The sequence below is a fragment of the Arvicola amphibius genome, chromosome 9 (assembly GCF_903992535.2).
Source record: "Arvicola amphibius chromosome 9, mArvAmp1.2, whole genome shotgun sequence".
NCBI lineage: Eukaryota > Metazoa > Chordata > Mammalia > Rodentia > Cricetidae > Arvicola > Arvicola amphibius.
The window spans coordinates 42,631,577-42,653,391 of NC_052055.2; the positions used below are offsets into that span (position 1 = coordinate 42,631,577).

Genomic DNA, 21,815 nt, shown 5'->3' on the forward strand with positions numbered 1-21,815 from the left:
TGCTTTTCCTGAGGACTTGTGACAGTTTGACCTGCGCAGTCCTGGGCCTAAGGGCTTTCAGGTGACCCAAAGTGCCTTTTCCTCACAGACCCCTAGAGTCTGCTGTTGGGCTCTAACCTACCAGAAGTAGGGCTGAGCTGTGGGTGACCCCAGAGGACGCAGACCCTGTCATTACAGGCCATCAGTGGCAGCATGGCCTCCAGTGCTGATGTGAAGGTAGGACACTGAGGCAGAGGGGAGTATGCTGTCGCCTGTCAGCCGTGGCTGCTCTGCACGTCACATCGTGACTCAGGCTGCACAGCCATCAGCATCAGAGGGTCTGTGGGCCCAGGTACCACTGGGTAAGGCTGACTTCTAAAGATGCCCATGCTCCCTCTGCAGAGCCAGCAGGCCTGACTTCTGCCTCTGTCTCTTTTAAGCACCCTTTTGACAGCATCAGGTCCCCAGATTGTCGATATAACCTTAGTGCAAGGCTAGCTGAAGAGCACACTCAGTTCTGCCTGCCACCTGCTCCTCTCTCGCTCTGACTTCATATGGTTGTTATCCCTTAATCTTTAAAAGGGGATCAGTTGGAAGCCAGCCCCTTCCTCTGCTTGGATACTATTTAGTATCTGCAGATGCTCAGGGCTGTCATAGAAAATGTTATAGTCGGGGGCTGGCGAGATGGCTCAGTGGTTAAGAGCACTGACTGCTCTTCCAGAGGTCCTGAGTTCAATTCCCAGCAACCACATGGTGGCTCACAACCATCTGTATGAGATCTGATGTCCTCTTCTGGCACACAGGCATACATGGAGGCAGAATGTTGTATACATAATAAATAAATAAATCTGTAAAAAAAAAAGTAAAAAAAAAAAAAGAAAATGTTACAGTATTAAAAAAATAATATAAGCCAGGCAGCAGTGGCTCACACCTTTAATCCTTGCACTTGGGAGGCAGAGGTAGGTGGATCTCTGAGTTTGAGGCCAGCCTGGTCTACAGAGCTAGCTCCAGGATGGCCAGAGAGAAACCCTGTCTCCAGAAACAAAAACGAAAAAATATATATGGGGAAGGGGGGCAGAATTAAGCCTCCTCTGAAGTCATTGAAAACACAGGATGTTAGCTCCGGCCTGTTCTGCCCTCCTCTCTCTTGCAAAATTCTCATTCCCCATCCAATCTTATCCTCCCTGTGGCAGTTTTTGTATTTGCTAAATGATTTTGGGTCTTGGGGGTCTGCCTGTACACACACACACACACACACACACACACACACACACACTCGCCTCTGAGAACTTCCCTCTCCTTACACCTGCAGTGGGAACTGGTATTTGCTGAGAATAAACTTGTTCTTTCAATGGTTGGGAATGTTGTGGCTGTTCTCACTTTTTCACTGATGGCTTTTAACAGAAGAAGGAACCCCTTTAGGGCCCTGAAGTTGGGAGCTGTGGAAGCTGTGACACAGATTTGCAGACCCCATGACCTTTGAGAACCCAGAGAAGGCACTTGTGAAAGTCTGGTTTTAATCAAGGCTGTGCTGTCCCGGGAGCTGCCTCTGGCTCCTTAATGAAAGCAGCCTGGCTGTCTCCTGCATGGCCCAGTTTTGATTTGCAGGCTGCCCTGAGGGCCCCTCTTGGGTGAGGGGAGGTGGGCCAAGGTGGAAGCCTGAGGCCTGAGGGTAGTAAGGTGAATTCTGTCTTTTCTCAGAGGGGTGTGGTGGGCTGACCAGAACCAGCTGCCAAAGAGTCTCAAAAAAGACTTGGCTAGAAAGCTATGGAGAGCAGGCAGCTCCATTGTGGGCCTTGGCCCAGATTCTTTGCAGCTTAATGCTTCATTTCTCCTCAGCGTGTGGAAGGAGCTAGGTGGGGACAGAGTTTGAGATGTGTTTAATTAACCTTTGCTCCACTCTGTAAGGGGCAGTCTTGTTCCTACAAGGACACTGGATCCCTGGCTTGGGGTGTGCTGGCTCAGTTATCTGTGCACCCCCAGACTGATTGTCCTGAACCTTATCTCATACTTAAATGGGTGAGGGCGCCCATCCCCCAGCCAAGGCTACTGAGGAGGCCTTTCCACCTTGACTTTCTGTCCTGAGCTTGCCTCACATCTGATCCCCACAGAAAGCTCTTCTTGAGGCTCTGGTCTCCCAAGCATGATTCTGTGTCATTGCACAGTGCTCACTGGGGCCAGCATGTTACAATTGCCCAGAATAAAAAGATGCCATTAATACCATTGCTGATTGTGTCGTGAAGCTCTTTGGGGATTGGGAGACTGCTGGTCTCCAGGTGATAGCTGTGATGCCTCCTTTTCTAGCCTGTAGGAGGCTGACTTTGATTCCCAGCACCACAACAGACCAGAAGCCTTTTATTATCAAGTATAAATTTTCTACCTCCCTCCCAGTCCTGTAAAATAGGGATGGATGAGTATGTTTATTACAAGAAACAGAGTTGAGGGGTGGAGGCAGGAGGCATGACACCCAGTGGGTGCCCAGAAGCCCCAACAGCCAGTTGGAGAGACCAGAGTATTGGCAGGAGGCAGAACCAGTCATCTGCATGGGACCTGGATGGGGGTAGAAGATGAGAGGGGAATAGATACCTCCTGCTCTGATGAACTCCAAAGACTGAAGATTGCTACTCAATTTTGAGTTAAACGTTGGCATGTTTTTACACTCTCCAGAGCAGTGAGAAGGAGCAGTAGGAGGCTGTCTTAACACTGCCTTCTCTGGTAGAAGCAGTGGTCCCAGAAGCGATGCTCTACCCTGGAGAGGAGCCGGGCTAATAGTAATCACTAGCAACTTGTCTCAGAGCCCGCCAGAGTGTGGTTCAAACGTGGCACTTCCCTGACAAGTAAATTGCAGGATTCCTCGCCAAAGCATTAGATAACTTTTAAGAACAAAGAACACACGGGCAAAGGGAGATGCTGCGTGATCTTGCTAGAAAAATAAATAGCAATCATTTTTGAAAAGGAAGTACATTCGATGAATTTGACCCACTGAGAAAATTATAGCCCTGCTTCGATCCGGCAGCCCCTAATGGAGGAAGCCTTTCTGCGTTTATCGCAGTCGAGATGGGCTGGTCAATTAAAGTAGTCTGCCTCGTCTAGTGGAGATTATAGCAGGCCTGGACCTCTCCATCACCATGGACTGAAAAGTGACCTCCCTATATTGAGTCAGAGCCCTGAAAGCAATCTCTCCCACTCATTATCATAGCCAGAAATTACTGCTCTGAACCTGATTTCCCTGAAATACCAAGCCAGCAGAGCGACTGCTGGACATATTAGAACACAATGAAGTGACACCGTGGCCTTAATATTGGACTTGGGAGTGGAAATAGATGTGTTGCCTAACAGGGAAGAAGAGAAACCAGATGGGACGGGAGTTCCTGCAATGACACGACACCTGTCTGGTTGGGTTGACCGTGATTGCCACTTGATGGTAAAGCTGAGACATCAAGGCACGTGGTTTGCACAGCCATCCCAGAGCTAGGCCACGTCAAATCTGACTCTTCCTGCCAATTTCCACAGACCCCAGTCAGGGTCGTTAGTGTTTCCTGTCTGTCTGCAAAAGCTCCCTCGCAGCTTTTCCAGGGCAAGAAATGGAAACCATGTGGAAAGGGAAGGTCAGGTGCTTGGGCACCAGCGCTACTGAGCCTGGATTTCCTTAGGTTGTAAACATGTTCTTTCCATACAGGCCAGACACTGGCCACATGGAGGATGTGCCTGTGGCGTCCTCCCTAATTCCAGAGCAGAGGGGCCTCCTGTGACCTCAGGCCCTTGCGCACATCTTTGTGTACTTCCTCTCTCTAGTCCTCCTGAGTGAGGCAGCTGGGGTGCAGCCTAGGGAGATGCGATATTTGCATGGCACAAACAAGCCCTGTATCCAAGCCCAGCACTGAAAAATAATTAGTGTACATTTATAATTTGAAGACATCAGTATTATCTGAAGATATGATTTATTCCAATTTCCTTAGGTTTTTCTTTTGTTATTTTATGGGGTTGTATAGGGTGTGTGTGTGTGTGTGTGTGTGTGTGTGTGTGTGTAAGCCAAGGTTTCATTCATGCAACTCAGGTTGTATTTCAAGTTACTATGCAGCTGAGGAAGGCCGTGAAGTTCTAACCCTTGAATCTCCTCCCGAGTGCTGAGATTACAGTTGTGTGCCACCACCCCTGGTTTATGGGGTCCTGGGGATCAAGCCCAGGGCTTTATGCATGGCAGGCAAACACTCTATCAACTGAGCCACATATACCCCCAACTTTCCTTAATGAAGACTCTGAACACTGTGCTAGTGACCGCCCCACCAGCCTGCCGTCTCACCACCCGGTGTGTGTTAAGGGACTGATAGGCAGAGAACTTCCAGCTGTCCAGGGGCTTCAGTTAAGCATGGCGAGATCTGCTAGCACTAACTCCAACAGCCACCCCTCATTCGTCCGTCTGTCCTTCATCATCTGCATTTATCGTCCATCTATCATCCACTTATTCATCCATCCATCCTTTTATCATCCACCCACCCGTCCGTCCATCTGTCCATCCGTCCTTCTGTCCACTCATCCACCCATCCGTCAGCTACCCATTTACCCATCCATCCATCCATCCATCCATCCATCCACCCATCCATCCATCCACCCACCCATCCATCCATCCATCCACCCACCCACCCACCCACCCATCCATCCATCCATCCACCCACCCACCCACCCACCCATCCATCCATCCATCCATCCACCCATCCACCCATCCATCCTCGTCCATTTGTCTGGACCCAGTCCTTCACCTCATCTCAGTGGTTCTTAGCTTGTGTAGCCCAGCTTGACCTTGTAACCGCACAGCAGGTCTGAGCACAACCAGAAGTTCACCATCTGGACTGTTGGTATCTTGCCTGCCAGCTTCAGGGACTCTGTGGGGCTCTCTCCATCTGTAGCAGCCCCCCCCCCAGGAGGGCCTTGTTAACCCTTTGTTGTTATTCTGCCACACAGACTTTACTGTGCAATGTGGGGCCTGCGCTCTGCCAGCATTACGAAGCTGAGAATCTGTTTGCCCATGGCCAGCTGTCGAGGGAGATTGGGACTAGCTGGCAAATGCTACTAGTGTAGCTGTGGAGTTCATTATTATTTAATAAAATCTGAGGTGTAGAAAGATTCTTACCTGTTTCTGGCTTGTAGGATTTATAGGCTGTGCCAGCAAGCCTGGCTCAGAAGGATACTGGTTTGGACCTGAGGACGTGGACCCTGGACGCTGGCTATGCATTCTTCCTTCCTCCCTGGCTCTCTGACTCCCTAGTGAGTACTTCTCAGACTTCACTCAACAGCCTTTCATTGGGGGGGGGGATTTAACAACTGATTTATCTTTCTTTTTAGAACTTTTTATTTTTTGTGTGTTTGTATGTGTGTGCAGGTGCTTTCAGGAGGCCAGAAATGGGAGTCCTGTTCCCTGAACTTTCATTTACAGGTAGTTCTGGACCACCTGACATGGGCTAGGTACTGCACTCTACAGCCCTCATATCCAGGACTGTAGTCTACACCCCACTGGACCACAGCCTCAGACCACCCCCACTGTCTGCCTCTCTTTCTTGTCTTATTATGGTAGCAGTTGGTCCTTCTGTGACAATCTTTTCGTTCTTGCTTTTTATAACTGAGCCCAACTCAGTGGTTAAGAGCACTGGCTAAACAGGGCAGTGGTGGTGCATGCTCTTAATCCCAGCGCTCAGGAGGCAGAGGCAGGGGATCTCTGAGTGCAAGGCCAGCTTGGTCTACAGAGCACGTTCCAGAATAGCCAGGACTATACAGAGAATCCTTGTTTTGAACTGTCCTGCTCCAAAAAGTACACTATTTACCCCCAGAGGTCTTCAGTGTGATTCCCAGCACCCACAGGACAGCTTACAACCAACCATCTGTAACTCCAGTCCCCAGAGATCTGGTGCCCTCTTCTGGCCTCAGTGATCACTGCAGGCACATGTTAAGGACATTTGGCAAACACACACAATATTTATTTATTTGTTTTTATTTATTTATTTTTGGGGGTGTTTTGAGACAGGATTTCTCTATGTAACAGCTCTGGCAGTCCTGTAACTTACACTATATACCAAGCTGGCCTCGAACTCACAGAGATCTGCCTGCCTCTGCCTCCCAAGTACTGGGATTAAAAGCGTGTGCACGGCCTGGCACAATTTAAAAAAATCAAAAATAAAAAACAAAAACCTGGGCCCAAGCCATACAACATGGGTCAGAATCTCTTCTACATAAGATGTAGGTGCCACATTTGGTTTGTCCTCCAGGTGTCAGGGTGTTTGGGTTGGCTGTCCCTCAGAGGCAGACTTTTATGGTCTAGTGACCTGCATCCCACAGTGACCGAGACATAAAGCCCCTGAGCAGTAGTGGTCTTTCCTTTGTGTTCTTCCAGGCCACAGAGGAAGTTTCTGTCACAAGGTGGTTTGGGTTGTGGCACAGTTTGGTCATCTTCGGCTACACAATTGGGGACGATACTGCTGAGGTTTGCACGGTTTGTGGCCCTAAAGCCACTCTGTCCAATGTTCCTTGAAGAAAATACTAAGCCCATATGTTAAGCTCAAGATAATAAATATTCAAAAATCACTCATGTTTGAATAGTCTTCCCAAACCTTGCGTTTTACTGATTGCCTTGTGAATCTGAAATGTTGACAGCCCTGGGAGAATTCCCCGCACCGAGTCGAGCTGTGTCACGCACTTCTGATTCAAGAGTGTCACTCGCTTGCAGCTGCTTGGCACTCTGGTTCCCCGTGGGGTGTGTGTGTGTGTGTGTGTGTGTATGTGGTGTGTGTGTGTGTGCGCACGCGTGTCACTGTGGAGGAGAAGTTGACACCCTTCGTCTTGGGCTGTGCTTTTAGCTGTGGTCGTGCTGTGCTTGTCTGAGTATTCATTTTCTCAATCAAGACAAATTCTAATTGGTTTTGAAATCAGGCCTGTTTACACTTTATAAATGTGTGGGGTTTTTTTTTTTTTTTTTTTTTTTTTTGCATCAGCAGATGAAAAGGACTCAAACCAGCTGTGTCACACAAACTGTTTCAAGGTGAAGGGCAGAGCTTTCAGATCCAGGGGAAGGTCAGCATGCAGGGTGCCCCGAACTACACCCCAGTAGCCCCTCCAGAAGAGTCAGGCTTCCATCGAGATACACATATGTACATTTAAATCTTATTGTTACAGGTTGGAGAGATGTCTCCGTGGCTAAGAGCACTGGCTGCTCTGTCAGAGGACCCGGTTTGATCTGCAGCAGCCATATGGTGGCTCACAACCATCTGTGACTCCTTCCAGGGATCGAATGTCTTCTTCCAACATCCGAGGACATCAGGGACCCATGTGGTACACAGCCATACATGCAGACAAAGCACCCTTACATATAAATATATCTTTTAAAATGTTATTAATGGGGATGTATGTGTGCCACAGCCAGCCTGTAGAGATCAAAGGGCAATTTTCTGGGTCCTGGGGTCAGCCTTTACCTCCTGAGCCATCTTTCAGTCATTCATACACACACACACACACACATATACACACACACACACACACACACACACACACACACCACATAATACATACTGAATGTATCTGAACACACATAAGGTTTACGCAGATACATAGGTTCATTAGTTGAAACTTACTTTCCTTGCTGTTACAATGAACTCCACAGAGCTCTCTCTACCTCCCTCTGTCCCTCCCTCCGCCCCTCACCCCCCTCCAGGGTCTCATTCTGTACCTCCAGCTGGCTTGGCGTCTTCCATGCTTCTCCTGTCTCTGAGTGCTGGCACACAGGTGTGACACGTAGTTCTCAACTCCCCCATAGCAGGTCTGGCTGGATTTGGTCACAGGTGGAATCACATACAAAGCTTACAGAGCGCTCACTGAGCATGGGGCGCTGGGTGGACCATCACAGATGGAGCTCTGCCCTGCCTCCTCCAGGCCTTTGGCAACAGACTAGAACAGCTGAGGCAACCAGCCTCATGGACTGAGCAGCTCTGGGGTTCTCAGCCTGTCTGGTGTGAAAGAGCCTGTTTGTGCCGTGTAAGCCAATCCAGTGACTCCCATGTCAATGTATATCTATGCTATTGGTTCTGGCTTCTCTAGAGAACCCCAACTAATGCACCAGGCAAGGGCTTAACCGTTGAGCCACACCACAGCCCTTGCATTGAGTTTTGGAGAGTCTCTTCAGCTCCATGAGGTGGGTCAGGAAATGAGGCCTGTTTGGGGTCCTCTTTCCCCAGATTAATCCTGTTTGTCATGTGTTCCTAGTTCTAACCTTTGGGACAAAAACGTGGATAGCTTTTGTGACATGGGAAACTGAAATGAACCCCCTTTCTGTCTTCATGAGTAATTTCTCTGTATCCAGCCTGTGAGATTGTCCTGTTCAGGCTTCCATAGTGGAGATGAATGTTGTACCAGACTGGCCCTAGCAGGTCCTGCCCTAGCCTCTCTTCCAATGGCCCCCAGCGATGGCCTCTCAGGGTGCTTTGGTTGCCTGATCTCCAGCAGCAGAGATTGAGCTCACACCCCAAAACTCACCACCCCTCAATTCTCCCACAACCATTCCATCCCTCCTTTCCCCAGAACACTGTTCTCAGGTTAGGTGGGAGGGGCAGCGCTCTCAAGTTCGGTGGGAGCATGAACAGAGCCTTTTATTTCACAGACAGGTGATACCGTGTGGCAGGTGAAGGGCGAAACAAACTCAGACAAAGGTGTGCCTGGTGCACAGGCCTGGCGTTTGTCTGTCTGCCCACACACAAGGCATTTGCTTTTTCACCCTTCTTATTGGAGGAGAGACTTCTGGGGACGAGAGAGACACAGTTCAAGGAGCTTGCTCATCTATCCTCTGGTAAAAGCCAGAAGTCTCTTTTCAGGATTGCCATGGAAGACTGGGTGCCAAGTTATTCACACAGTGCTCATCTATAAAATATTTAGGAGCACGAAGTGCGTTCGTGACTTCATTTGCCTGGTTTGCAAAAGGAAAACTCAGGGGGCTTTGCTGCTAAATGCAAATGCACGCTGTCTCCTTGTGCCAATGCTTTCTAGAGTCATTTGGATGAAAGGCTGTTGGTCTCCGCAGCTGGTGAGAAGTGCCCCCCCCACCGCAAGGCTCACGCTTGGTGGGGGAGAGTGTTGAGGCCCTTTGAAGATTCCAGGCTGGGTTGGTTATCTTTTCATGCTCTTAGCCTTTACAGTGAAAATCACAGATGACTCTCCTGCCAAATCACTAAATTAGCAAACTGATTAAATAACATGGCTCCAAACGCTGGTTCACAGAGTCTGATTACAGAAGGCTCCAGAACGCCACCCCGAAGTGCAGTTAAGATCGCTTCCACAGTGTAACCTGGGGAACCAAGCATTTTCTCCATCAGCAAATCCATTAGCTCTGCCCGACCCTTCTCGGTGCACTTCTGGTGCTCCCAAAATTGCTTGGAGGTTTGGAGGTGAGCAATGCAAACACCTCAGGGGCTTGGATTCCCCAACTCAAGGCTCTTCCCTCTCCCCAGATCTTCAAAAACTGTATAAGTTTTTTTTTTTTTTTTTTGAAGATATCAACTTTTTGGTCATAGGAAAAGGAAACAAGACGAACTTGTAGTGTGATGGGGTGTGATGGTTTGAGTGTGAAACCTCCCTCACTGGCTCGTATGTGTTCACACTTGATCCCCAGCTTGTGACCCTGTTTGGGGAGTTGTGTCTTTTGAGAAGCGGGTTCTAGCTGGTGGAAATGGCTCACTGGGGGCAGGTTTGTGCAGATTTTCAGGTCTGGTCTAGCTCCTCGTTAGTTCTAGTTGGCTGTGGTGACTGGATCTTATGCTGTCTCCAATATGGACAGAGCATCCTCCCTGCCATCGTAGGCTGAAATCCCCTGGAATGGCGAGCCTTAACAACCCCCCCACCCCGTTCAGGCATTTTGTTGCAGCAGTGAGAAAGGTGGGTGACTGATGAACCAGACACATAGTAAGAAAAAAGCCCAAATGTGAGGGCAGCAAGCCACAGCTGCGCTGAGCTGGAGCATGTGTGTATGTGTGTGCGTGCGTGTGCGTGCATGTGTGCATGTGTGAAGCAGTTCTGCCATAGGCTGCAGGTTATCTGACACAGGGATGCCACTCTCTGAGCTGTTTGCAGCAAGGCATTGTGGAGATTAATGTGTGTGTGTATGTGTGAGTGTGTGTGTGTGTAAGCACTAACATGGCATGGCAGGGCACACCTGCGTCATTTCTCCCTTGAGTATATACACCTGTGAGATTCTTGATCGCTCACTGGTGCCCACCCGGGGAACCACCTTAGCCGAGAATGGAAACTGCCGGGTGTGAACTGCTTGCTAGTGAGGGTGTTGCTGCAGGTGACACTCTTGTGTGCACCTGGCTTCTCGTCATCTGTCATGGTGTATATGTGGCCTTGATGGAGGCTGTAAGGTCCTGAGGGTGGGCTCCACCGCTGTGGGACCATGAGACCAAATGAACTCTTCCATAGTTGTCATGGACCTGGTGTTTTCTCCCAGCAATAGAAAAGTAACTAAGACACACTCTCACCGAGCTCCGCCCCAGCCCTGACACAGCTTATTCGGTCAGTAGGATTGCATGGTATGCAAAATCTGGCTGGCTGCTCATCCTCCCTGCCCCCATCTCTAATCGCTATTGGAGCCAGGTGGAGAGGTGCTGGGGTTTGTCCCATTGCCATCCTGGGGTTCCTGTTCTTACAGCATAGCTCTTGTTAGGTCCCAGAGGGACCATACCAGACCCTGGGCCATCTGCGTGCATTGCCCTGTGACTTTAGGTGAGTGGGGAAGGTGACAGGAATGTAGGTAACAGGTTGACAGAGACTGCATAGCGTGGAGCCCAGTGCAGGACCCGAGGCCTGTGCACTAAGAGCTCTTAAAGTGTGTATTCCTGTCCTTCGCTCAGCTTATAGGGACCCAGCATCTCTGGAAGCCACAGATCAAAAGCTAGTCAAGTGGCTTCCATGACAGGAGCAGCTGTGCCTAACCCGATTTTCCTAATTATCCTCTAAATGGGATGCATCCTCCGAGTCACGGAGGCTATGTGCACTGCATACTAAGAGGCAGAGGATCGTGTCTGCGGAGATGGGAGCGAGGTGCTTATTTCTGCATCCATTTAGGTGCTTTCTTTGGAATAGATTAGTGTTTATGTTTGCTGAAGTCTGGCATTTTGGAAAGTCTTACTTAAGCCACATCAGAGAGGCAAGCCAGCCAGGAGGGAGAGCTCAAGGGTTGGGGGAGGTGGCGTGGGGAGGTAGGCCAACATTTTCTCTTTCTCTCTATAAAGATAATGCAAATTAAACCATAGCCATCAAAGAAGTGTATGTGTGTGTGTCTGTGTGTTTGTGTGTGTGTGTGTGTGTGTCTGTGTGTTTGTGTGTCTGTGTGTTTGTGTGTGTGTGTTTCTGGGTTCACTCATGGGTGGGACACATGTACATATGTGAATGTGTATGTGGAAACCAGAGGTCAACCTTGGGTATCATTCCTCAGCACCTGTCCATCTTTTAAAACATCTTTAAAATTTTCTTCTTAATGTGTATGTAAATGTGCATATGTAGGTATCTTCCCTTGGAGGCCAGAAGAGGACATCAAATATCCTAGAGTTGGGGTCACATGAGGTCGTGAACTTCCATGTGGTTGCTGGCATCCAAGCTTAAGTCTTCTGCAAGAGCAGCAGGTGATCGTAACTGCTGAGATGTCTCTGCAGCCCATCCATCCATCTTTTTTGTTTGTTTGAAACAGGATCTCCCACTGGGATCATGGCTGGCTGATTAATTTAGATAGGCTGGCCAGTGAGCCCCAGGGGTTGGAGCATCTTTGCCTCTTAAGTGTAGGGATTATAAGCATTTACCTCTGCACACAACACTCGATACGAATGCTTGGGACTGAACTCAGGTCCTCACGCTTGTGTAGCAAAGCCACCTCCTTGGCCTCTAAAGATGCCTTCAGTTGCTGCCAGTGACATTTATGGGATGAAAATCCATTTTTAACCATTGCAAATCATCTTCCAAACTGCACTGACTAGGAAACTACCTCATCTTGCAGCAAGTGGTGTGTACAAAATAGGGTGAACTAACAGCTCTCAGCCCAAGAGACTGCAAAAGGTGTCCATCATCAGGGAAGGGTGCTATGAACGTCACCATGAAGCAAGTGTCACAGACATTGGATTTTGGTTTATGCAACTCAAATGCCTGGACCCCTCTGTCCTGTATAGCCCATACCAGTTTCTCTGACAACAAATATCCTGTCTGTGGCTTCTCTTCTTGAAACATAGGAGCCCCTGTCAGGAGCTGGGAGTCTGTGACTCCTTCTTCATGATGTATGGTTTGTTAGAAAGCAGGAATAGGGCCAGAGAGATGGCTCGGCGGTTAAGAGTATGCACAGCTTGTCTTAATTACTTTTCTATTGCTGTGACAAAACACTATGACCAAGGCAGCTTATAAAAGAAAATATATATCTGGGTGGTGGTGGCACATGTCTTTAATCCCAGCATCTGGGAGGCAGAGGCAGGGGATCTGTGAGTTCAAGGCCAGCCTGGTCTACAAAGTGAGTTCTAGGGCAGCCAGAGCTATACAGAGAGCCTGTCTTGAAACATCATTAGGGTTTATAGTTCAGAGGTTGAGGCCATGACCATCATGGTCATGGGAGCACAGCAGCAGGCCAACAGGAGCTGGAGCGGTAGCTGAGAGTTTACATTTGATCAACAAGCGTAAGACACAGAAAGAGAGTTAGTTGGAAATGGTGTGGGGTTTTGAAATCTCAAAGCCAGATCCTGGTGACACACCTTCTCCAACAAGGCCACACTTCCTCATGGTTCCCAAACAGCGCCACCAACTGGAGTCCAAACCTTCAAACATACGAGTCTCTGGTGCTGTTCTCATTTGAATCGACATGCTGCTCTTGCAGAGGAGCCAAATTTGGGTCCCAGGACTCACACCGGCTGTAACTCCAGCTCCAGGGAATCCATGCTTTCTTCTGGCTTCTGGGCACCTGCGCTGGTGTGTGCAAACCCACACAGACATCACACATATGTATAATTAAAAACAAAACACGTTTTTTTAAAAGGCAGGATTGGATTTGTCTCTATAGTATACAAATTAGAAATCTGAATACTATATAAAGAAATTTGAGACTTCTGTGTGCTTGCTAGTCACTGATGAAATAGTCACCTAGGCTTTCAAGTCAGTGACCCCTCTGTGCCCAGGACAGCAGCTGATGCTTCAGTCTCCCACCTTGGCTGTCCTGCCTCCTACCAGGACCGAGACAGATCTCTTCCATTTTTTTCCCTGGTTCCCACTTCCCAGTTCCATCTCCCTTGCCCTACCCTAGTCAGTGATTTTCCATCTTGGGTGCGCGGGGGCCTCACAAAACAGCGTGAATGTCTTGTGTGTGCTCCTCTAGTGGAAAAGATTCTAAGAAACCACGGAAGCCAGAGCCATAGGCCAGAGCCATGACAGTCTGTTTCCAGCTCTCAGTTCCCAAAGTCTCTGTCCTACTCAACTGTGTCCCCACCTCATAGGAGTATCAGTAACTACATTTGTGATCTGTCAGTGTTCTCCCCGCTTGTTAGTAACATCCAGATTCTCTCTTGAGAGGGAAATGCCTTCAAGACCCCTCTGAACCTTCCCATCCTTAACCCTGGCATGCACTCTGCATAGTTTGCCAGTCTCTGCAAGTTCTCTCTCTCTCTGCCTTCCTTCCGTCTGCCACACCCTGTGATACAGTTCCTCAGGTTGTGGGGACCCCAACCATAAACTTATTTTCATTGTGGCTTCATAACTTTAATATTGCTACTGTTATGTACTATAATGTAAATATCTGTGTTTTCTGATGGTCTTAGGCAGCCCCTGCAGAAGGGTCATTTGATCCCCAAAGGGGCCACTATCCACCATAGCTCTAGAGGAACAAATGATAATGTGTGTGTGTGTGTGTGTGTGTGTGTGTGTGTGTGTGATTCGTTAGAGTGGCTTATAGGCTGAGGTCCAGCTAGTCTAATGATGACTGTCTACCAATGGAAAGTGCAAGAATCTAGTATTTGCTCAGTGCATGAGGCTGGATGTCTCATCTGGTTTTCAGTATATGCCAGAATCCTGAAGAAGTGGGCTTCTAATGTGAGTGAAGGAATAGACTTGCCAGCAAGAACAAGAGAAGGAAGGAAAAGGGGGAAAAAAGCTTCCTTTTCCCATGTCCCTTATATAGGCCGCCAGCAGAAGAGGTGGCCCAGATTAAAGGTGAATCTCCCAACCTCAAAAGATCTAGATTTAGGGTGGTTCTTCCCACCTCAAATGATGTAATTAAGAAAAATCCTCCCCAGCTGTGCCCAGCCACTTAGGTTTTAGTTAATTCCAGATGTGGTCAAGTTGATGACCCAGAACAGCCATCACACCTTTTTATTCAGTTTGAAGCCCCGCTCCTGGGATGGTGCTGCCTAGAGTAGGTAATCCCCTGGGTATGTCCAGAGGTTCATTTCCAAGGTGGTCCTGGAGTTGTCAAGTTGACAATCAGATTGACTATCGCATGGATGCAGTGAGTTTGCATTTATGAGATTTTCCGGATCCTGGGATCTAGAGGCTCCCCCATGGCTAAGAGGGAAGCAGGCTCAGCATGGAGGAGCAGGCCAGGGAAGGCCAAAGGGCCTGTGGCATCAGAAGGGTGGGAAGGTGGCTCTGTAGAGACAGGAGCTACTAGGACTGTGAGTTTTCTTTCTCTTCTAGTGAAGGGAGGCGATTCTTTACTTTGTCTCTGGAAACCACGCCTTCCTAACAACCCTCTTCCCCATTTCTTCCTAAATCCTGGCCCTATGCCTTTCTCCACCTACTGGAGTTCCCACTGTCCCCATTCCACCTTTGGCTTCTAACTCCATAGGTTCTGGGCACCCCATTCTCCACGACAAACTCCAAGGCCAGCTTGGCCATCCCTTCCGCCAATGTAAATTGTTAATATTTCCTGCACTGAACTGAAATCGCTTGCCAGAGGGAGTGAGGCTCTGGAGCCTACACAAAGGGAGAGGGAACCATCCCCACCCCACCCCCACCCCAGGGAGCCACCCCCATCCCTACGATGCTATGATTAGGTGGGGCAGCTTCACTTGGGCCCAGGTCCTGATAGCTCCTATCTCTGCTGCACGGCGCACCCACCCTCCTCCTCCAACCACAGGCCTTTGGCTCTCCCTCTGCCTGCGCCTGCCTCGGCTCTTAGGCTGCTTCTACCCGCCGAGTCCCTAGAAACCCTTTCACTTTCCGCCTGGTAAACCTCCCTGCCTGTCTCATCCCTGTTCATTATCTTCTGTTCCCAGGTCAGCGACAGTCAATTTGGTGCAACTCAAAACCTGGCCATGATGTTAACCTAACATCCTTCCCTGGGCCTTTGTTCTTCCTCCAGGTGCCCTTCCTGACCCCCCCCCCCCGCCCCCCGTGAGCTGGTAGATGGCTCCCATGGAAGTCTTTGGCTGAGCTTGCCTTGAGGGAAGGGTCACTGTGTGTGAGGCCACTGTCCCACAAGGGCACCCATTACACCCCAAGCATCGACCCAATAAGGGATGCCGGGATCCTGGCCGAGACTCAACAGCTGACTTTACACATTTGTGGGACTAATTGATTCTGGGCTTCCAGCACGCTGAGGCCCGCACAAAAGAGGGTCGGTGGTGCCTGGCACCACGCTCAGGGTTCGGCTGCGTTGTGAGCGGGAGCTCAGGGGGAGCTCAGTTGTGGCAGCGGGACCTCGAGGTCAGTAGGCAGGGGCGGGGAAGCCGCGGCCGCGCCCTCCTGGCCACTCCCCGGCCGGCGGTGGGTGGCGCGCACTCCCATATGTCCTCCGCGCCACCACGATCGCCCACCCCACGGGCCCCCAAGATGAAGAAGGACGAATCTTTCCTGGGCAAGTTGGGCGGCACACTAGCGAGGAAGAAGAAGACCAGGGAGGGTGAGTGCGCCCCCGTGTTCTCTTGGCGCCAGCCGGCTGCCAGCTCTGTCCCTCGGGTGTCCGCTCTCTACTCTCCCTGGCGGCGCCAATGCTAGGCTAGGCTGCACTGTCCGCAACCTCTGCGACAGGCCGGTCCCTGTCTCTGTCCCTGCGACCTTTGCAGAGCTGGCCTGGTGCCCAGGACGTTAGTCCTGCTCTGGACACAGACCCGAGCAAGCTATGGTTCCCGTGTCCACCCTTGTCGTGTGACATTCTCGTCGCAGTGATTGGACACATGCGTAATGAGAACGGGCTGCTGACTGCTTGATGCCCGCACGCGTGGCTTAGTCCCCAAACTAGGAGTCAGTGAAAGGGCATAAGATACACAGGCCAGGAGCCTGGGAAGCCTGGAACCAGGCCACGAGCCCCCCACCCCCGGCCCCCCAATCATACCCCTTGCGCAGAAAAGTAATTTGAGAACAACATCCTTTTACTTTTAAAACTTTTTTCTTTTTTCTTTTTTTACTTTTTAAACTTTTAAAAAACAGAATTTCAAGGGACGCAACTTTGGCTCCCTGGCCAGTGCCTTAAGCATCCCGCAGTTCCTAGCCCTCCCCGGGCGAGACTTTTCGACCTCTATTGTTTTGGCCTGGAGGCTCTTGCCCTTGGGCTGAGGTTCCTGGCGCTCACCAGGAAAGGGAGGGGCTTGCTGAAAGAAAAGGCAGGTAGAAGGAAACCCTAGGGCCAGACTTCCTGGGGATTAGCCGCCTAGGGTTCTTCTGTTAGGCTGCCCAGAGGGTCTCCTCCAGCTGCAGGAGGCAAGCTGGCTCCTAGAAAGCCTTTCTGAACCTTCAGGGATAAGATAGTACCAGGAGGCTGACTAACAATCACCCCACGGCCCCAAAGGACAGGGTGATGTATTTACACTTAAAGGAGCCTTCAGGCCGTAAATTATGGGTAGGCTCACTCTGGCCTTTCAAGGCATCTTGAAAGGCAAGGCACGTAGGGAACTGTTGTCTGGAAGTGTGGTACTACTTACACTTTGACAGAACCCATGAAGATCCTGTGGCTCCCACACCCTGCCCAGACTTGCCTCTCCAGGTCTTCAACCCCACAGAGCCCGTTATCAAACTAGATTGTCTAGTTCCCTGAGGGCATGAAGTCCTGGTCTCTCTCTCTCTCTCTCTCTCTCTCTCTCTCTCTCTCTCTCTCTCTCTCTCTCTCTCTGCCCCATTATAGCATTGCAGACCCTCCAGGTCGACCTGCATTGCATTCTTTTCTATCAGGTCTTCTAAATGAGATGTACGGTTGTCTCCCTGGCCTGGCTGATATAGTATAATTATTGTGATCCTGCCTAGAAGTCTGTTCTCTTCATCTCACATGCTGGGACCAGGATGGACCTTTATTCATTCCATTGTCTGGTTTTTGTTTGTTTGTTTGAGTTGTGGTTATGCTACGTCACCAAGTCTGGACTCAAAGTCCTGGATTTAGGTGATCCTCCCTCCTGCCTCAGCCTTCCCGTATTATTGGGAACTGCAGGTATGTTGCCACCCGCTCGTGGCTTACCGTCTCTGTGAATCTGATGTACTGTCCTGACCTTCAAAAGTAGAGGGGAGGCTCAATCCTTCAGGGCCCTGGGAATTGATGTCATAATGTGGAAGTCGATGGGAAGTCCCATGATCCTAAGCTGTAATTGTCAGAGGGCCCAGGAACGGGCATGGTGATATTGGGGATGAAACCTAACAAAAAAAATCTTTTATAGAAAAACCCGCATAAGGGTGTGAATGGTTATAGTTTCTGTGTATTCTATGTGTGTGCACATAATATGTACAGGCTGGAGGTCATGCTGGGTATCTTTTTCAATGTTCTTCATTATCTACCTATCATCCATAAGTCCATCCATCTCTCTCTCTATCTCTGTCTGTCTGTCTGTCTGTCTGTCTACCCTGGCTAGCCTAGAACTTGTTGTATAGACCAGGCTGGCTTGAAACAAGACGAACCTGGTCTTGCCTTCTGAGTGCTGGGATTCAAGGCATGTGCTACTGCGCTTGGCTCCACCTTGTTTTTTGAGGCAAGGTCTCTCACTGAAGCTGGAGCTCTTTGACGTGGACCAGCAAACCCCAAGGTCCTCTGTCTTTACCTCTTCTGACTTGCAATTACAGGTGAGCAACACTTGGCTTTTGGCTTTTTAAAAACCATCAGTGCTGGGGATGGAAGTCCAGTCCTTGCGCAAGCAAGCACTCTGCCGACTGAGCTGCCTCTTCCCTGCCCCTTACAACTTTTCCGAGGTAGTGCTTAACATTATCGAAACACGAGGGATGCACAAGTCAAATAATGAGCTGGCCTCAGTTTCCGATCCTACCTAGGTGCTTCTCAGCTTGCTTGTATGAGATCATATGTGTTCTGAAGACAGAGGACCAGTCTGGCCCAGTTTAAATGCACCCAGAACCCCAGCAGCACCTCCTTCTGCTTGCTGCTTCTGCTAGTGTTGCCATCCTGCCTTGGTTCTCAAGGTTGGAATACCTGTCCCCCCTATAACCAGAAAGCCACAAACCCCAACTGGTTTCTGAGGCAAGAATGGAGGGAAAGACCAGCCTTGGAAAGGCTGAATGGCTTCCATGTGGTCCTCTGGGGAGTAGAGAAGGAACGGAGGGGCCAATGTGAAGACTGTGTAATGAGGTCTTGAATAATTGAGCGTTGAGAGCTGCCAGTATTTCTGCAGACCTGTTGCCTTGGCAACTGGCCCTCCTGACTGCTCTTAGCCTCGACTTTGGGCCGTGGGAGCTTATGCATGGATGCCTGCTAGGGAATGACCGGGGGAGGGCATGGGGGCTTTCCAGCCTGACAGCCAAACACTGTTTCTTCTCTTTCGTCAGAACATCCAGGGTGGACTCTGGACATTTCCTGAGTTGAGGACCTCAGAAGTAGGGAGGGGATGGCTGGCGAAGTTCAAGGTTTGGGGACATATGGACATTTAACTCCACCCGGCCTGGCAGAGTAGCAAAGAGGGGACACATGTTCTGTCACGTTCTAGGAGATAGGGGTAGGAGGTGGGGCTTGCTAGGGTGCCCAGCACAGGAAATGTTTAAGAATGAGCAGGGCGTGATTCAGTCCAGTGGAGGCACTATAGTTGCACGGGGTGGCCTGGTCACAAAAGGGAAGTGTGACTAACTGTGCACATTGGAAAACGGAAGGGAACGCCTACAACACTCGGGCTTCCCCATGGGGAACCTGAGTCTGTGTCCTGAGAGGTCAGGAGGCAGCTTACAACCTCTGGAGGTCAGGGTATGGAGGAGGGTAGGTACGGAAGAAAGATGTCCCACACAGGGTCCCCTGTGACTGCAGGAGGGAAGGCCCAGAGGTCCAAGGATGGAGCCGGGACGGTAACTGCAGCTGTTTAGATCCGAGACACAGCTGTCCTGTAGTGATAAGGGACAACTTAAGGTTCAGCTCCCCAAGAGGCCCTTCTGTTTCTGGGACAGTCATCTAACGGCACATACCACTCCCCAGGGACCAGTGTTGGGGTTTCTCAGAGAGCCCGGGGCCACCAGACCATGAGTGGACTAGGCAAGAGGTTTCTTGTCCCCAGCTGCCTTAAGACACACATATGTAATGTATGACACATTAATACTTTACGGTTAGACAATCTATCATCTCTCAACTCTCTACTTTATCAGTTATCTATATCATCTGTCAATCTGTGTATCAGGCAACTATCTGTCTGTCTGTCTGTCTATCTGTCTGCATGCACTTTTGATTCCTAGAAGAATGGACTAAAGCCTGAAGTGTGCACCCCACCCCCAACCCCCTCAGTTCTTCCAGGCAGTGTGAAACTTCATCTCAGACCTAAACCAACTTAAGCTTCTGTCTCGAAGCCCACAGTGAGGCTGCTCTCATCCTGAGTGCTGGGACAGTGTGGGATGAAGGAGCCCTGCTGCCTGGTTACCTGACAATGCCACTGTCCCAAGACCCTTTCCTCTCTGCACTGCTTGTCTGACCCTCCTTTCCCCAAGGCCCCTAAATTCTTGAATTTTTTTTTCTAAACAACCTCCACATTTTGTCTTTCCTAGAATCATGAGTGGAATCCAAGTGCATGAGGCTTTTCGTACTGGCTCCCTTCACTCACAACTAAGTTTCCTCCTTGTGGTCATTGGGCCACTGTGCGGGGCTCCCATGGCGCTGAGAATCCAACCCTCTGCCTTGTGCATGCTGGACAAGTGGGCGGGCATTGCACCCACGGAACTGCGGCCCCAGCCACACACTTCTGAAATTACTCAGTGCCATGAAAGAAAGGAAATGTGACCAAATTCTCCCACATCCCAGTGGGTCCGAGTAGAAGAAAGGGAGGGGAAGCTGGTGTCCCCTGAGGCCCAGACCCTAGAGAGAGCATTGCTCCTAGACCTGAATGTATCAGGAAGCAGGTGACAGACAGCTGGCTGTATACTGGGGACCTCAGGAGCCAACCTGGCTCAGCCCCATACTTAGGATAGCAAGGCCTGGTCAGGGAGGGGTGACTAATTGTGGAGATCTTGGGGATACACTGCTAGATATGAGGGGTTTGGATTTCAGCTGGAGCTAGTGGCCTAGTCTAGTTTGCTTCTCTGTTACTGTGTTAAAGCCCTGACCAAAAGCATCTTGAGGGAGGAAAGGGTTTATCTGGCTTATACGTCCCGGTCATAGTGCATCATCGTTGACAGAAGTTGGGGCAAGAACTAAAGCAGAAGCCACAGAGGAGCTTCGCTTATTGGCTCACTTGCTGGCTCTTGGTCAGCTAGCTTACCCAGAGCCCTAGCCCTCCCCTGTCAATCATCCATCCAGACCTTTCTCTCAGACAGGACCACGGGTCATTCTGATAGAGGTAGTTCTTCAATGAAGGTTCCCTCTTCCCAAGTTGTGTCAACTTGACAATGAAACCTAACCAGGACATGTCTTCCATTGAGAACAAAAAAATAACTCTAAATTAGCTAGAGGAAAGGAGACATCCCCAGAGAAGACCCCTCAACCAGGCCCTTCTGGGGAAGTCGCAGGGGGCCGCCTTGTGACTGGGCTGTGATATGGCATGTGGGGCCATGGTCAGCCACAGAGGCAGGTTCTGGGGTTTAGCAAGAGTGACCAACCTATTTGGGTGACAGTCATTAAAGGCCCTGCAGGCTGCAGTATGGAGTGGACAGTGAGGAAGCTGGTATGGGCGTGGATGTACGTGGAGTCTCACAGCCTCGGTGGGGTAGGAAGAAAGGTGGGAGCAGGTGGATGTCAGCAGGTGAGGAATGGGGTGTGTATGCTGTGCTTTCTAGAATGTTCTAGTGGAAAGAGGAACAAGGGGCTGTTAGGCTCTAGAGACCCTGCCAATGAAGAGAAACTGGTCCACAGAGCCTTTTTACAAACCCGGACCTGGGTACTGAGGATGGAAGCCAAGGCTAAGCTCTCGTGGTACCATGGAGTCGAGCCTCATCCCTTTGCTTCCCTACATAGTAAGCAGGTCATCTTGCTGGAGGAGGCAGCTCCTGGTCCAGGAAGAAAGGTCCAGTTTGGTGGTCTGGGCTCTCAGCTCCTGTGTCCTCCGTCACTCTCCAGCCTCCCCATCTCTGAGCTGAGGTCCCCAGTTCTCAGCCAGCTGTCTGTCACCTGTTTCTCTGATGTTGCCAGATCCAGGAGCGACAATTCCCCTGAGACTTGGAGAATCTCTCTGAGAGGACATGAGGGGCTTTCATGGGAGCTGCATGTGGCCTCATCAGGTTTCTCGTCATTGTTGTTCTGATCATAAAATTAAGTCCAGGCCTTCCTCCAAGGGTTCTCATGCGTTCCATGGTCCCCGGGTGTGCCCTCATCTGTAGCGGGTACTTTTCTTGGCGGCTTCCTGAGATCTCTTGGATCCAGCTTCCGCAGAGCGAGAGGTGCCTCTTGGCCCTGAGAACGATGCCTCTTTCAGTCTCTGCCTTTCTGAGCTAGGCTTTCTCTT

The 21,815-nt window shown here is 50.1% G+C and overlaps 1 protein-coding gene across 1 annotated transcript in view; it reads left to right on the top strand.

Annotated features, from left to right (window-relative positions):
* The first annotated feature begins 15,593 nt into the window (after positions 1-15,593).
* Parvb (parvin beta) overlaps positions 15,594-21,815 on the top strand; it is an 83,521-nt gene continuing 77,299 nt past the window's right edge. Inside the window, exon 1 of the mRNA XM_038343478.1 lies at positions 15,594-15,877. Within this exon, the coding sequence (XP_038199406.1) occupies positions 15,763-15,877 (115 nt within the window). The 5' untranslated portion in view covers positions 15,594-15,762. The remainder of the gene's footprint in view (positions 15,878-21,815) is intronic.